Source organism: Contarinia nasturtii, unplaced genomic scaffold (genome assembly GCF_009176525.2).
Source record: "Contarinia nasturtii isolate CC-2019 unplaced genomic scaffold, AAFC_CNas_1.1 Cnas_scaffold_2166, whole genome shotgun sequence".
NCBI lineage: Eukaryota > Metazoa > Arthropoda > Insecta > Diptera > Cecidomyiidae > Contarinia > Contarinia nasturtii.
In genome coordinates this window covers 772,352-791,075 of record NW_022199493.1, presented here as the reverse complement: position 1 = coordinate 791,075, position 18,724 = coordinate 772,352, and the positions used below count along the sequence as shown (strand labels likewise).

At 33.6% G+C, this 18,724-nt stretch overlaps 1 protein-coding gene across 4 annotated transcripts in view; it reads right to left on the bottom strand.

Annotated features, from left to right (window-relative positions):
* Positions 1-18,724, bottom strand: part of LOC116347858 (band 4.1-like protein 4) — a 114,808-nt gene that overhangs the window by 46,958 nt on the left and 49,126 nt on the right. For all 4 annotated transcript variants that reach the window (XM_031778599.1, XM_031778598.1, XM_031778600.1 and 1 more), the window contains exon 2: positions 14,832-17,505. In XM_031778599.1, coding sequence (XP_031634459.1) covers positions 14,832-14,915 — 84 coding nt within the window. In that variant the 5' untranslated portion in view covers positions 14,916-17,505. The remainder of the gene's footprint in view (positions 1-14,831; positions 17,506-18,724) is intronic.

Below are 18,724 nucleotides of genomic sequence, written 5' to 3'. Positions count from 1 at the left end.
TTTGCTAGAGAATTTTTGGTTTTTGAAAAATCACCCCCCCCTGTAAAATGTAGCTCGCACATTACTGGTTTGCACCCTTTGCATACGTCATTACGTAGCACTTCTTCAGATTCAAATGTAGGTTGTTTTCGTTACACCAGTCGCCCATAGGTTAAGAAAAAACATCAAAGTTTGAAAATCGGACCACCTGTCTTCAAAATATGGTCCTTCGAAGAAAATGGTCAAAATTCAGTTCTTCTAGCCATATATGGCACTAAATGAGGTCGTCGATCCCTGAAACATCGATATTCTGTATTCAGCATTTTCAGTATTTCATATGAATCCCTTAAAATAAATCAGCATTACTAGATAAATGTCTTCAAATGCGTTACTGAAAAAAGTCAGTCAGCAAAAGCGTTATAAAATATATGGACGATGTCACGCTTTTGTTGGCGAACTTTTTTATATAACGCGTCACATACAGTTTTTGACACTATTGCTGACGTACTTTTTTCTATAACGCATTTGAAGACATTTATCTAGTAATGCTGATTTATTCTAGGCGGTTCATATGAATCTCTATGAAATATCAAAATGTCTGGCTGTCTGTGTGTCCGCGATTTTGCGTACTAAATTCTGATTTTTTTGAAACTTTCTGAGAATAAAGTACATAAAAAACTAAGACTTTTTGACTTTTGTGCCCACGGTAACCGAGACACACCCCGGACATACTGTACCGAACAAATGATTTACACGAGGCCGTCTACCGTGTAAGGATTTTTGATAACGCAATCGATTGACCGCAAAACTAAGTCATTTAATTAGCGGGAGATTGCATATTATTTTCGCTGATCAAAAGAAGCGAAATACATTAATCCGACGAATTTCTTCCATCACCGGCGCGAAGTCGATGCAACATGTGAAACATCGTGACATAACCAAAGATTTGGAGCGACATAACCAAAGATTTGGAGCGAAGTCATCGCGGAAAACGAATTGCATGGATATTATCGGCCAATAAGAACAAATGAGCTCCATCGAAGGTATACTAGTGCATTAAGTTTGAGGTCGACCGAATAGAAGCTGAGCTTTAGTTTGTAAGTACAATTGTTCTACATTTTGACGGAATTTAATTAAAACCCGGAACCCAATCATTTAAAGAAAAAAAAACAACCACGTGTGTTGTACATTCATTTGTGTTCTGGGCAACAACAACTTTATAAAAATTAGCGAGCTAGCAAAGTAAGTCCGTTTCAATACGGATATCGTTCGAAAGGTCTTGAAGTGAGCTATTGAATGGTGCCATTTGCGGTCCAAAAATTTCAAATTGGAGTGGCCATATTGGCCGAAAACCAAAAAGTTACCGTTCGGCCGGACACATAACGGCTATTATCTCGAAAACAAGCTCAACGATTTTTTTGAAAATTTCACCGATCTTAGGCCAAAGTCTAAGCTATAATATGCAGCATAGCTTATATCCAGGAAAATTCTTATTTTCAAGATATGGCCTTCGATAGTGAAAATCTTGCCAAAAATGGCCATTTTTTCATACGGTTACTGTGCCTTTAATTAATACATCCCGGATATATGCATATCGTTGAAAAGGTCTTGTGCTTAAAAAATTCAAGTTTGGTCAAATTGGCCAAAAACCAAAAGTTGACCCTCTGGCCGGATACATAACGGAGATTTTCTCGAAAAATCCCGCATAGTTTCTTTTGAAAATTTCATCCATTTTGGGCCCAAGTCTAAGATAACAAAATATATACAAATATATATCAAGTTTTTATTCAAAGTACACAGAAAAAATATCTACCAACTATTTTCGTCACAAAATTGATATCAGAAATTTAGTGTTTCAAATGTTGGTTTCGTCACTCGTTCTTCACCTCGATAGAGGTTTTCTATTTGATATTTTACACAGACAACTTTAACACGCAAACCGATAGAATTATATTTCGGGTGCAAATTATATTTGTTGTCTTAATTCTTCTTGTGTGTGCATTTCGTTTCAGTTAGATTTAATGTCTAATGGATGCGCTTAATTTATTATCCCCTTAAAAGCGTGTATATCAAAAGCCAGAAAAAACCCAACAATAACCCATATAAAATGATCATGCATATGTGAATGAAATGCAGTAATGCTATTAAATTGGCCACGACTTGTTCAATCGCACAGAATAAGGTCGAAAACAACAAAAACAATTCATCCAACCGGTTGCCGATAGTATTCAGATACACACCTCGTGGTAATTTTATTCCTATATGCAACAGACGAAATGTGCGGATAAATACGAATTGGGCGTAAACGTGAGGTTGGCTTGATGCAATAATCATTTTGCATAATATTTGCGGCGTAAAAACTCTTGAAAGTGAAGTGATAGAGACTACGATTCCATCGTATTCATATTAAATATCAAAACTAAATAAACTGTACGAATACTCATTAGAAGGATAGCAACATACCGTCAGTACCACCAATGTGTTGATCAAAGCGAAAATTAATTTTCAACTGCTCTTATCATCTGTGCAGCTACAAGAGAGTGGCAATTGTAAAAAAATCATGGAATGATTATTGGATTGGTAACGCAATGCCAAGCACTACAATTGACTTTCCAATTCACATAATTTTTCATGATTTCAATTCAAAGACAGAAAAACGCCCTAATTGATTAAAATGGAATAAGATAATTGTGAAAGAAAGAATGGTTGTGGCTATTACATTCTAATTCAACAATCTTTAGAGTTGGTATTGAAGGAACCAATTCATTTATGATTTCAAACTGAATCCACTATAATTTAGAAGAAGAAAAACAGTTGCCTGAGTTGCAAATTTACATCACCTTTATGCGGTATTATAATAGTATTTCATTGACTGAAATTGATTTTACCTTAAATCGTTTTAGTTATTTGTTGTATTATTGTGTTTTTAAAATAACGGACCGAATCGTGTCCACATGAATGCAAAAAATTTCAATGAAATCTTCATACATTGCGAAAAGTAATTCAAAAGTTCAAACAAATTTACGATTATATATATGATATCATAGTGAAATAAAGAGTCGTCGAACTTTTCCGCACGGTGGTAGATGCGTATTATATTAAGCTAGTTCAAATAATATTTGTTCGATTTTTCAAGCCTTTCAAGCGGCGTAAAGTTCGAGGCCAAAAATATGTTCGGCATCGAAATATTATTTAATTTAATAGAAGAAGTACTCGCAAATCATTTTTCTCACTTTCATGATGATGTATGTGTGGATTTTTGTATGGGAGCCATGTCTGATGTATGCTACCGTAATGACGTGAAACTTTCAGAATGTTATTTTTTGTGTAAAAAATAGTCTGCGCGAAGTTTTACGTCCTATACAAAAATTCAAATTTTTTGTGCTTTTTTCAAAGAAACTGTGTCAAACATTGATTGTATCTCAAAACTAACCTCGGATTCGGATTGTAATTTTGAGAAATTTGAATTAAAAACTAACAAAATTAAATAAAAATTAACACAAATTTACAATTAGATTCCCAATAACTACATATTTTGTATACGTATATAAGTTCGTTGATACATTGATAGTTTTATAAATGAACTTATTTATATTCATAAGCCGTACAACAATTAAAATAATTTTAGTTCATAAATTTGATACCAATTATAACAAAAATATTTAATTTCCAATGTTTTCAATAAATTAAAATTGCTTCATTACATTGCTAAACCGATTTTAGTAAAAAAACACGAAGTGTTTTATGCTAAAAACCAAATTCCACGATTTCCACTATTTCGACGAATCCGGCTATTATTTACGAATCCAAAGCAAATGAAGATTCCTAATCCGAGTGTCCAACCCCTGGCTTTTTCACATCAGACATGAAATTTTTTGCGTACGACGGACAACGTACCATGTGGAAAAGATCCACAACAACCGCTCAAAACGGCCTGATTCGGGTTCTCTGACCTCAGAAACGTTGTTATGGGATTTTAATCCAGTCAAATGAAAACTAATATAATAGTCACTCATGCTTGCAAAATGACACTGCGCGAATTGTAAACACAATTGTCTATTAGAATTAGGGTCAGTCTAGATAGCGATAATTGTCAAACATTCCAGTAGACAATCTCACTACGCCATTTGTGACCAACGTCACAACCGTTCTAGATGGGAAAGTAAACTTTCAACGCAGAGAAAAAAGAAGAGAGACGTTCTTCTTCGTCGGACCGTCGCCCAAGTATGACCTATTAAAGAGTTGGTGCGCATTTGTTCGTACCAAACAAATGTTCTACACGAGGCCGTCTACCGTGTAAGCATTTTCGATAACGCAATCGATTGACCGCAAAACCAGCACATATGATTAAGGGGAGATTGGCATGTATTTTCGCTGATCAACAAATAGCGAAATACATTAATCCGACGAATTTCTTCCATCATCGGCGCGAAGTCGATGCACCATGTGAATCAACAAGACATAACCAAAGATTTGGAGCGAAGTCATCGCGGAAAACGAATTGCATGGATATTATCGGCCAATAAGAACAAATGAGCTCCATCGAAGGTATACTAGTGCATTAAGTTTGAGGTTGAACGAATAGAAGCTAGGCTTCTACATTTTGACGGAATGTAATTAAAACCCGGATCCCAATCATTTAAAGAAAAAAGAACAACCGCGTGTGTTTTACATTCATTTGTTTTCTCGGCAACGACAACTTTAAAAATTAGCGAGCTAGCAAAGTAAGTCCGTTTCAACGTCCAGAAAACATATTTTTGAGATGTCGTAAATTTTGACCCATTGCAATACTTTCCCCTAGCACACTAGGTGTGTGCGAAAAAGTAAAAACAAGAATAGACATTTTTAATGGGACATGAAAAATTGATTGTTTCTGCAGAAATATTTTGATTTTTTTCAAATCTTATTAAAATCGCTTATGTTTTATTACATTCAATGTTTTCAAAAAATAGTCACAGCTATTCGATTATTTTTCATCATCTCACAATAGATTTATTATTATTATTTATTTGTAGTCGGCATTTTGTTGTCAATAAAGCGTTCGTTTAATTTTAACCAGACACATTTTTCTCAACCCATTTGGTCAAAGCCAGCAAAGCTAGAAAGACGAAAATTAAAACGGAAGCATATTTTGGTCCGAATATGAAAATAAATAAAGAGGCTTACGTACGCAAGATGACTTTCCCGCATGGTAACGAAATTTTGGGAATAACCTGAAATTGTGGTCTATGTTTGGTTGCAGTAACTTAATTCACCGTGAAAATTTGTGAATATTATTTTCTTATCAATATAAATAATCTCACAAAGAAATTTTAATCAAAAATATAGGTACCTCTCATAAAACATTTTCGATTTTTGGCTCATAAACGAAAATATTCTATGGGAGGTATCCCTAATTTGCATTGAAAGAACCACGCGCCCAAAAACCGAAAATTTACACTGTCACTTTTATACAACAACAATAACATTGTATACAATAGGCTATAGCTGTGAATATAGCATACGTACGTTTGACAGTGGATTTGAGCGCCTGGTTCTTTCTTCAAACTTTCATAATGTCATTTTTTGGTGGAAAAAACAACTTTTGCAAAGTTTTATGTCATTATGCTACCGCAAAGGCCTAGGGGGGAGACACAAACGATTAAACCATGATTCCAATATAAAAACACTAATCCTACTATTCCACCAATCCGTCATTTCATTGTCAAATGTGATGTCACATTTCGCCGGTATTCACTTTGTTGAAAACTTATTTATCGACACTGGAGTATGACATTTTTTTTTATTGATAATTGAAATTATTTTTTTCATCAATAAAATTTTGAGAAAGTGTATCTATTGTTTTGTAAATTTGTAATCGACTTTTGAACTAAAAAATATTTCAAAAAAGAACAAATTACTATTTCAAAAAAAGTTTAATGCCTTTATCAAATTCTGTACTATCGATTACAAAAACATTGAATCTAACCCATTTTCGCTATTCCATACATGGGATTAGTGAATCCATGTGAATCCAGCTACTGAATTCTCTATTCCACTTTAATTTCTCGAATTTTTACACTGAAAGTCTAATCCTATTCCACGTGTCTACCCCCTAGGCAAAGGCATACAAAAATATTTTTTTTTTGTGTGAATTTTTGTATGAAAAATCTGTGAAAAATTGATTGCATCTTAAAACTAACATCAGATTGGGGTTTTTCATGCCAAAAATTAAAGGGCTTAATTCAAAATTTCAACGACTGAATTCTATAATAATATCTAAATTAACTGAATTTTTCAGCAAACGAATGAATTCCAGTGAATTCTACGGCGATTTCATTCAAATATGTGAGATAGTGGTGAATAGTTTCTTCTGGCAATTACTGCAATATTTATATTTTGTGTAACGAAATTGTAAATGTTTTTTTATATTTTTTTAATAAAAATTAATTTTATTTTCAATTTTGAGCGATTTTCTATCGAAAACAATCGGAAATATTGAAAAAATAATAAATTAAAAAATATTGCGGTTATCATAACCTCACTTTATTACTTTATCAGATTTCATTCTATTCACACGAATTCACCGAACTCATCAATAACCACTCGATTCAAAAGTGTGAATTTACGTGAATTCCTGTGAATTTTTTTGCCGTATTAAGCCCCTAGCCAAAAATCCACCCACACTCTTTCAGCGTTCAAATTGAAAGAATATCATTTCAAATATTTGACTCGATACAACACGTCTATATCGGCGTTGGAAACCTAAGAACTTATATGACAGCCTGATAGTAAAATCAGGATTTAATTTTCTTATGCGTAAAATAGCACGTGCTTTTTTGGAGTAAAACAACACCACATACCATAATCGAGAGCAAAAATGCGACACACAAAGTTGAGAGCAAAACCACGACATACCCAATATCTGAGCAAAAGTAAATAAGCGATATGTCGTGTTTCTGCTCTCAAATTTGTCAATAGTTCTTTTGCTCGCAACAATCGGAATTTTGTTTTTATGCCAACAAATTGGATTTTTTTATGAGCGAGGCGGACCATATATCTACGATCATGTAGATGATAAAAAATCACGAAAAATGAAGAAAATAATTAATTTTTTTTCTTCGATTTACAAATACTACTCTATTTTCTGTATCACCTGGTGAAATCTGAATAAAAAAATCGCATTCCTTATCATCCAAATCACGATCTGGATTTTTTCACTGTTTGAGTGCTCTAATACCGAGTCTCCGAGAGTTTCATATAAACTTTCCATGTGATACCTATCGAATAGTAAGCGAATACCAATCGTGATTGAATCAATAGGCGTCATTTGGCTATTGCAAGGTGAGTTTATATGAAACTCTCGGAGACTCGGTATAGTGCACTCAAAAAGTAAAAAACAATAGATTTTTTTTTTCTCAATCCTTATATACAACTAAATGGTCTATTTTATTTGGTGTGATCAGAACGTAGAAATTTGCTATCTCTATCACCCAAATCGTTGTCAAATGCTATCTCGCTCGCACTGTATGTATAATTACTTACAACGGACATTTTATTAACACACAACTCGCACTTATATTTTGCTGCGCAATAAAATTATTAACAATGTATTTGGTAATCGCTTTGAGTTTTGTGTCGACGATTTTTATTGCGAAGCAAAATATAAATGTGAGTTGTGTGAATAGAATGTCGATTGTAAACATTTTTACATGCAAGGGTGAGTTTGATAGCATTAGACAACGACTTGCCATTTGCCAAGCACGATTTGGTTGAAAGAGATAGTAAATTTTTCACAGCAAATGATATAGACCATTTAGTGGTGTTCGAGAATTGAGAAAAAAAATGTTTTTTCTTTCACTTTTCGTGCTCTATACCGAGTTTCCGAGAGTTTCATATAAACTCGCCTTGCAATAGCCAATTGACGCCTATTGATTCAATCACGATTGGTATTCGCTTACTATTCAATAGGCATCACATAGCAAGTTTATATGAAACTCTCGGAGACTCGGTATAGAGCCAGAGTTAAAAAAGTCCAGATCTTAATTTAGATGATATGGAATGTGATTTTTTTTGTTCTGATTTCACCAGGTGATACAGAAAGTTGAGTAGTATTTGAGAATTGAAGAAAAAAAAATTAATTATTTTTTTCATTTTTCACAATTTTTTACCATTTACATGGGAGGCTTGTATGAAAAACACGGAACACCACTGGAATGACACTGTCGTATCACACGCGTATAAAAAAATCAATTTTTTCGGCGTAAAAACAAAATCCCGATTGTTGCAAGGAAAAAAACTATAGAAAAACTTGAGAGCAAAAACACGACATATCCAGCCTGTGGGAAAAAACAAATAATCGATATATTGTGTTTTTGCTCTCAGTTTTTTACAAACTCCTTTTGTTCTAAAATTTGAAAGTTCTCTATATACGCTGAAGAATTTGTATCATGTTTTTACGCTCAAGTTCTTCTATTTCGATTTTACTATTAGGCTGTCATACTAGGAATAATCTATTATATTTTTTTTACTTGTGTGAGAAAGGAAGTGAAATAATTCTGTTTACTTTCGTTCTATAGGTGGCACCAAATCATCATATTAGAACCAATAAGTGTAAAAAATAAAGCTCATTCACCTCACAATCAGTGATGGCATGGCGCTGGCCACAATTTTCAGGAGGAAATTGAACGATTTCATACAACATTGTAACAACAAAGTAATTAACTATAAATTCATTTACAAAACGTGCAACATGAGCAAGCTACATATATATGTAGAATATTCGTTCGCATCGTATGTATTATACTTCAATGGTATACGAAAACCTCTCGGGTGAGTGATGCAGATCATTCAACATGTTGAGATACGAATGAACAGTGTATATGCTTTTGTTTTTCGAAGGGACCGTGTTCAGTAGCGATTCTCGTATTTGTTCGGCATGCCTGTAGCCAAACATTCTGGCTGTTAACGCAAGTTCTTGAAGAATATGAGTGTGTTCAAGTGCGTTATCAGATGAAATTCACTTGAAATCTTACCATATCATGGTAGATTTGTGCTGTGCAAAACCAGTAAAATGAATGAGATCACTTGCACACACCGTACAATAGCCTCAATTTGAATAATATGTATGACACTTTTTTGAAACGTGCGCGCATGATTTTTTTTGCATCACATTTCAATATAACCTGAGATTCATGAACAGGTTAATCTTATATTCTACATTTGCCTGACAAACGCATGGAAATCATATTCATATGATTATATAATATATATATATAAAATATAAATAGATTCGTTTACATAATTTATGAACGCATTTATATGCCGGCAGTATGACAGTGTTGTCAATGACAACGGCAAATACAGTGGCAGCCGACGGGAAAGAATGAATATCATACACAAATCAATGAGAACTAGAAATGCAAAAGAAGGGAAAAAATAGAATGTGAATTGGCGAAAGCGAATGTGAGGTATAACATATGATCACATTTCAAATGGCAACCAGAAAGAGAGAATCAACTAACACAACATCATCATCGACAACGTGCAAATCGAATTGAAAACGAAAACAACACTGAATCACGGTCAGTTGATAATAAATGGAGAAAATTCATTCAGTCATCCATGAAGAATGCTTGTACCAGAGGTAAATGAATAATTACAATTTAATTTGCAATTAGTTCAGTGCAGTCGAAGAGCCAATGTACGGACACACATAGACGGAATGGGCGTATAGAATTCTATAGAATAGCACTAGTCACCTGAAACCAAAAATGATGACATAAATTTAAATTGATAGGTTTCATTCTGGCGGAAATTGTACTTCAGATAAAATGTACACGCATTTGTTATGTTATGCAATGCAACGTGATTATTTCACATTTTATGCTTTCAGTACGACTCTTTCTCGGTATCCGTCAGAGACAAATTATGCGTGCATAACTGGTGCTATCGCGATCATGCATCTTTTTATTTTACGTAAAATCGGAATTTCTATTTATTTACACACATGTTTCTTGTTTTCTTTACTTTCCAACATTTTCAATCATAAAATATTTATTGAAAGTATTTATGCATGCCAGACACTCTTTTATTACTTCTCTTTTTTTACTTTTTATTTCTCTCTTTGAAATATTTCATGTATCTTTGATGTATGATTTCAATTGTTTTATATTTTTCTTTGTAACCAACATATTTGCCAGGGTTTTCTTTTCATCAAGTAAACAATGTGTATTTGTTATCGTTTTAAGTCAGGTATTTCTTTTTGTTCAGTGTAGTGTTGATCTTTGCATCGTATGCGCGATAATTTCATTTCAAATTATTCAGTAATCATTGTTAAATCTAGACTGAAATGGAGCTCATGGTTTTTCTTTAATTTTTTGTACATTTTTTTTTACAGAATAATTTTCTTCTTGCAGTTACAGAAAGAATAATTGAATCGATTTTGGATATTTTTCCTGGAAGTGGTCATAAACGTGATACTTCAAAGATTTTCAAAAATGTTTCCCCACTTTCTGTCAGCAAATGCGGGCGAGGATGGTTACTTCGGTCGATTTAGGGAGATGTAATCTGAGCTTACACCCCCTCCTGCTCATGTATGCTCGTCTATAACATCGCATGCCAATTCGTTGATAAACGTGCGTATTTATTTATTCAAAACAAGAGAAGTGAATAATCTTCGTTAATATTTCTCATTTTGACTGACTCAATCGCAATTCGTTTACAGGTAAATGAAGCACTAAGATTTTTTTTTAAGTAAATAGCTATTATGTGGGTGTATTGAAAGTTTTGCCTGAAGATGAATGCCATCACACAACAATCATGAAATAATCGCAAAGTATAGAATGTACCTTAATGATATATTTGAAGCGAAAAAAAAAAGTTCAGTGAATTTGGAAAGTGAAGATACCGGCAAAAAAATTGATTGCATTTAAAAGTTAAATCCCAAAGGGAAAAAAGGTATGTAGCTGACGTATCGTGTTACCATTATTACTTTGCGTGGAATGCGAGCTATCGATATGTTTAAAAATGTATAACCATTGGAACAGGCCTCTATCATTGTTCGTCAGTTTTATCCGCAATTTCTGTGTGTGAACAATAAAGATTGTAGTCAATATTACGCAGCAAAAACGAGCAAAAAGCAATTCGAACAACGAAAAACGAAAAAAATTCACCAGCCAACTAAACAACCGATTCAAAAGTCGAAATTAGCCGTCGTAATAACAGTATTAATTCGATTGACCGAAATGCTTTTAAAAGAAAACGGTTTGGCAAAGATGAGAATCCAACAATGGAGCGAGAGCAAAGTGAGAAAAAAATCAATTTTTAAATGGATATATGAATGAACACTATTCTCTCTCTCTCTTTCATTTTCATGTAGTCATGTCAATCAAAACGAATTTCCGTGCATGCAAACAGTATGTAATATTAACTTCTTCCCAAAATGTTTACACGGCACTTTTGGTTGCTGGGATCCGAAGTAATTGAAGTTGCGTGTAAATTTCAATCATTTTTGTCTGCTTCTCTTGAAAATTTCTATGGAAATACATTTTTTCGAGGTAGAGCGTTATACAGTCCATCTATTTCATAGGTCAATGAGCAATTGATCGCTTTTTCTGCATTTTTTGATGATGTGTTATTTTTTGGGTTGTTATGTGTTACCGTGTAATGGGTGAAACCATTAAAACAAATACTTGAAAGGATATTGGCAGCAATGATAACGTAACTTGCCCCGATAGACACTGAAGTAACATTTTCGAAACGGATATTAATGTTGATGTAAATCCTCGAAACAAGCTACGAGAAATTAGCTCATTTGACCGTAGGCTATTCGGCCCAAATGACTCCTTAACGTTTGCAATTATCTGTTCTGTGCGGCTAATTATTTTTTTGTTGTTGTTAGTTGTTGTTATTCGTTCTTCATTTTTCTCACTTCCTTTTTACTTTCATACGTTTTGTGCATTGCACTCGCCCCATCACGACTTTTTGTGCGGCTTAAAAACGATACGCAATTGTATCTGTTTTATTTTCTTTTGCTGTCGATGCGTGAAACTGTTAGTTATTCATTTCATTGGAATTCTCTCATGCTGCATGTAAACTACATCAAATCTCAGTTTTTTTTTAAATTAAAACAGCGCTAATTTTAATTTCTAATGCTTTTTCACATAAATGCATTCGACCTCCCCTCGTCAATAAAAAATCTCCCAAAATGTTGGAATATGTTAACGAATTCACATCATTGATAGCTTCATATTCAGTAGTAACTCATACAATGAGTTTAGTATTTTTTTCTTTCAGTTAAAATTCAATTACAGAAAATGCATATTTTATGAAAACAAAAGAGAAAACTTAACACCCAAGCCCGTTTAATCTAAAGAAATGAATTCTTTATTAGACGCACTCAGACGTGATCGCATTTTAGGGCGTGAGATTTCGTATTTCAAATGCAATAATAATTGCTGTGATATTGATGATTGCTGATGCTGAAAACTGATACGAAAACGAAACAAAAGCAAAGCCGCACATCGTGGTGAAACTTTTTCTCACAATCCAAAACACCTTGTTGTACATTAGGTTGAAGATAAGCATCATATCATGAAATGTAATAACTGAATGTGAATCAAAAATCACACTGATTCAACATAATGATTTATTTTCATACAAAACGGGCCGTTTCAAAGGGGATGTATTTTTAACAAATTGCTTTTTGCATTTTATACCAAAAATAAATGATGTTAATCAACAAATCGAATGGGAAAATAGAAAACGGTGGCATAAATAATTGCACATGATTTGGCGAATGAAACTTTGTTTACGTTATACATCACACCACTATAATTCATCTAGGTATTAAACTATTGTAAATTTAGAGTTAAAAATGACATTGCTCAAATACATTTTGTGAGGCCGGCATGATCAGGCTCTTTTCGGCAAATACATAATAATATCTTCTTCGTTTGATGTATATACTATATAGATTTATATATAAAGGCCTATTGTAGGCATAATCATCATGCCTACATTTCAAGTGGAATGGCTCATTGGGTATTTCCAACTGTAGTGCTTCCATTTAAGATGATTAAAATGGATACTGACTTTTCTTATCTGACAATGAGTTAAAACTCACTACCAAATGAATGTTTATGGGTCCGTACCATTTTTAATGGGCAGACATATTCTGCGGAATGTACAGCTTTGCCGGATGACACAATAATGTAAACATTTAATATGAATCTGCTGTCTGTGCATGGTGGCTTGAATAAATGACAGTGATGCATGTTCTAAGCTATAAACTGAAGTCGATGCTTTAATAGCAAAAGGCATTTGGAGGCAACAACAATAATAATACCATTACATGTGATACAACAAAAATGCCATTTTACTGGCAACGAAACAAAACAAAATCATTCAACATGTGCTGGGCGAAAACATGTTTTCGCTAGTTTTAAACATTTCAGCGTGTGTTTTCGACACATAGTTACGCCAATATCTCTCATTCTTCATTGCAATTCATCGAATTTCAAATCAGCATTTGCGGTTTATGATTGAAACTTTTTTGAATTCGTTTGCGTGTTTCATTTTACATTTTCAGTACTTATTCGAGCGCGCTCGATGTGCCTGTGTGTAATAATAATGTCACATTTATTTATTTTCACTTGACGAATTATTTTTATTCTTCTTGTTCAAGTACTTTTTTTTGTTCATCCATACATCGATTGCAATAAATGTAAAAGAAATGAGACGCATTGAATTAAAATGAATGTTGTGGTAAAAGATAGATTTTGAAATGATTATCAAATCAAGAGAAATAAAAGTAAGAACACGCATTCTTGAAATGTTACCATGAATACAATACAATGGATATTTTCAATTCATCGTTTGAATTTTATTTGCGGTTTTCGGCGATATATTACATAAGAAATGGTTTGCTTTGTTTGGACTATTTGCACTGCGTGAATAAAAATAAATCATGCTGACAGAATAAAAGAAAACAAATAAAATAAAATAAATAAGAGAGCGAAAAAAAGGGCAACGCCGGAACAAAAAATATGATATTCATTCTGACCGTACAAAGGAGCAAGAAAAATAAAAATTATGGCTTTTCCAAGATAGCGTGTCATTTGAGCGTTTCAACGCTCAGGAGGGCAATTGCTTGTAGCAAGAAGATAAGAAGCTGAAAAATACGCTAGGCCATAAATCATGTACCAGCCAGCAAACCAACTTTGTGCGGACAATTTGATGATGATTCCTGCATATTTTGTACACAGAAAAATCTCCTCTTTGGATATGCGATTTGAGATTTGTGGCATGCGATTGTCAACAGAATATAATAAACGTCAACGAAAATCATTCTAATACACTAAATATATGAACCGTTGAGAAACAAAGATACCCTCAGAAAAGTTGAGAAAAAATCTTTAACTTAAACAAATTATGTCAAAATTCCGTAGGGTGTCCCTGGAAAAATCCATGGGGGGTCCCTGACGATGTCAACAATTTGTAGAAAATGAGGATAAAATCGTTTTTTTTTTCTTGGAAGTTACTTTTGGAGACGAAAATCCCTAGAAAATCGGAAGAATTTTCTCGGCCAAAAAAAGTGAAGAGCAAAAAAAAGGTCCTCATTTCCAAAGTTGTTGAGGGTTCCTAAAAATATTTTGGGAAGGGGGGTCATCCGACCCCTAGGAACCCTCGTCATCACCTATGGTCGAAGTGCGAGCACTAGTGAGTGCCCACTCTTATTCCATATAATATTTCAAGTGTCGCACCTGACCACAAGAAAGAGCAGCACTTACATGAAATTTTTTGGATTAAGTTGAAATTAAAATAGAATTCTCAAAGGAGCTAAAAAGGGGCAATGATTTTGATTGACTTACCTTGAATTCATGCATCACATCTGTTTCATCCAAAAATATTATGCGGACGGAAACGGTCCTTGCAGGTCGACATAGGCAATTCATTTTGTTTTAACTCGTTTATTCGGTGATAAAATAGTATATTGTTTTTCCGTGCTGCTTTCCTATTTTGTTTGGGGCGTTTATTTGTTTCCTCCTTTTCTTCTTTCTCGTTCTATCTTTATTTCAATATCGTGTTGATAGTATTTAAGGATGTTTTAAAAGGCGAATTTTCAAGCATATTTTTGTCACCTATTCAACTCGTATTTATTATGACATACAGTGAGTAATTTTATGTCAAACTCTTTTCAGCGTTTCACTTTTATGCTCAAGATCTAATCTTCACCAAAATAATATATACTTTTTTTTATTGTCCACTTTCAGTTCTACTTTGGGAATGTTTTATATACGTTGTTAAAGTTAAAAACAAAAGCAAATGATTTTACTTATTTATATGATATTTTTGTTGAATGTGGAGGGTAGCTCTTTTTTGCTATCATCGCTTTGTTAAATTGAATTCAGCGCGAACAAATGATAAATAATCAACATCACGGTATTATCACTTTTTCTCGTTTATCGTGCTCCCTGAGCTGTTTGCTCTTTTGTTGATTTGATGACGAAATAAAATTAATTCTCATTTGCTTTTGCTGAGTGCTTGTTTTTATCAGGCGCACATGCAATAAAGCGGAAAATTATGAAGCAGCAAAAAAACAAAGGCTCAACTTTTTCCTGCTTTTTGTAGTGTGGAAATTACAAAAAAAGAAAGAGTAAAAATGAATTTACGTCTCTTTTCGTCTTCCTTTTGAAAATTTTCTTCATTCGTTGCTCCGAAATTTGGTGTGGCATGCGATGGCTCAAGTGTGGCATCCCTTATTTCGTTCTTTAACTCATTCGTTCAATACACACAAAAAAATAAAAAATAAAATAAAATACACGTTTGTTTATGGAATTTGGTGCCTGTTACTAGATAGCCTCAGCCCGAGATGTGTAACTGTTTTTTTTTTGTATTTCGCTGATGTGTGTAATTTCGGTATGTTTATTGCACCGTGTTCATTGTTCGAAATATATATACTTTCACGCCAAGCATTCGGTTAAAAATGTTGTATGCCATACGTGTTTGAATGTTGCTCCTATTAAACGTATTTCGCATTTCGTAAATACTTGGGATTCTTTGTTTATTCATATATGGATGTAAATCTGTTATTTTGCTCTGTCGTCGTATTATTATTCTTCTTCTTCACTTCAACTGAGAACACAACACCATAACAATGAACTCTTAAGCTCGACGCGTCATATTTTATTACCATAGGGGTTTTCGTTTCATTCTGTTCCGTTTCGTTTCGATTTATATTTCTACCGTACCGTTTCACTTATTTTTGCTTTGCTTTTGTTTTGTAAATGTTCATATTTCACCTAGAATTCTAGAATTCTCTCAGTCAGCATCCCGTTTCGTTCAATGAACGTGTATATGTACGCATTTGGTTGTGAAACATTCAAAACATAACTAGCCCGGGATTTTCTCTCTCTCTCTCTCTCTCTCTCTCTCTCTGTGTGTGTGTGTGTGTTTCTCCCCCGTAAATTTTGTATGTTCACATTTCAGTCTATGTTACATTTATTCTCTCGTTTGTATTTCGTTTCTTTATTATTTTTTTCAATGCATTTTTTCCAAATACAACATTTATATCGTATTCCTCGTCGTCGTCGTCTCTCTCAACGCTTTTTCACCGTTTTGTTTATATGTAGCAGTCTATTTGTATTTGAATGCAAATCCGAAGTACGTTTCGAGTTACAATGGAACTCGATTTTATGTGTTTCTATGAAAATTAAAAAAAAATCTCGAGCAACCAAGAGAGAATGAGAGATCGCATAAAAGCACAAGAGTCTATTAGGATCTTTAGGATCTCTGGAGAGCTTAAATGCGCGGTGTATTTTTTTTTAATATATTCTGGTCGATAGCGGAACGGAACAACAAGAGCGGAAAACAGAACGGTAAAAATGAAATGAGTGACAAAATGCCGTCGAGATTTATTGGTTGTTGGTTTAATGATCTCAAAAGTGATGACTGAACTAGAGATGGAGGCACATAAGTTGGCAATTAGCACTGTACAAAAATCATAGCACGTTGCTTCACGTTGAATACAACGAAACCCACTACCGTTATATTTAGACACTCAATGCATTTCCCGTATTTCATATATGCGTGCTAAAAGCTTATATTGTAACATCACTTTCGTACTATCCCGCTTTTTTTTCGTCTATTTCTCTCCCTTTTTTGTTTTGTTCAATGTGCATTCACCTTACTTATGCAGGAATACGTACAACACTTTGCATTGTGTACGATAGTGAACCGTTTCTATAAGTTGTGCACATTTTCCGGATGCAAACACCTTTGTGGTCCAATTATTTTCGACTAATATTACCACCGACAACGATGAATACGTATGTAACTAATGCGATGCATGGATAATATTTGATGACAGCGTTGTCAATTCCCTTAACACTGTACAGTATGATGTAATATTTTATGGTTGAATAGCAACGAAGTTTGTGCGTTTTGTATTTGTTTAAATTATGTTTTCAACCAAATCATCAAATAATTTTCGTATGTTTAGTTTTATTTAACAATCCAAACATTTTCGTGCTGAATCCAGTAAATCTGAAAAAATAAAAAAATAAACCGGTAGGTTAAATTAATTGGGAAAGAACAGAGGGATAGTCACATTCAAATTTAATTGGATGCCGGCATTCAACAGAGTGACAAAAACTCGATCAAACAGTATAATATCCAAAGATCATTTTAAATTCAGTACAACTAAAACCTAGACTAAAACATTGAATATAAACACGGTATGAATAAGAACAACACAACGAATAATAGGAAAATCGGTTGGAAAAACAACGATGCAGAGAGTAAAGCACTTTACTTCACTGATTCTTCAAAAACTATTCGGAATCGGTCACGTAACGAACGTGATTCATGAATTATTTACTTGGTGATGCGATTGCGGCACATGCTTTGTTTTCATTGCAAACGCCAACTACAGCATTCACAATCATTTAGCATCCAGTGGTGCTCAGATAGTGAATCACGTGCGCATTTTTCTCATATTCCCTGGAATTGATTATGTGCTGTGTGCCTCTGCCACTGCCTACCACTCATTTCATTCGCTCCGCATTTCTTATTAAATTTAAAATCTATTCACTTATATTTGGATGCGTGTCTATAGAACGAATCGTGTGCATTTGTATATGTGCATGCAATTATATATGCGGATATGAGAAGCGTAATGAATTAAAGTGCATTTTCTTCTACCAGAGATGGCAAATTTACTAATTCATTTGTATTTTGTAATAAGTTAGGTAAATTTTGAATTAATTATCCATCACAGTTTGGTTCAAAATGTCTTACACGTGATTTTTATAATTTCATCTTCTAATTGAAAATGAAAAATTTTTTTTTGAAGAAAATGGAGTTTTTCAATGAACGAATGGAAGAACGAATGAACACAATATAGTGCATCAATTAATAAATTGCATTCAACGAATTCTTTCACTCATGCGAAGTCAAGTCTATCTTATGAGTTCGGTGGATTTCAAACGTGTATCACTTACACCAATATATATATATATATATATATTAGAGTGGAACATTTTTAGCACAATTTGGTGGCCACTTGAGAAAACATGTCTTATAGTCCCCAGATTCAAGATATGAAGGAATTTTCAACTTGCGGTTCCATATAAGACAGCGACTTGAAAGGAAAGGAGGTACATTCTACTGGAAAATCATGAAAAATTGCAGTGACCCAATCACCATGAAAACTTGTGAATCTTATTTTCTGACCAAAATAAGTAATATCACCAAGTTTCATGAA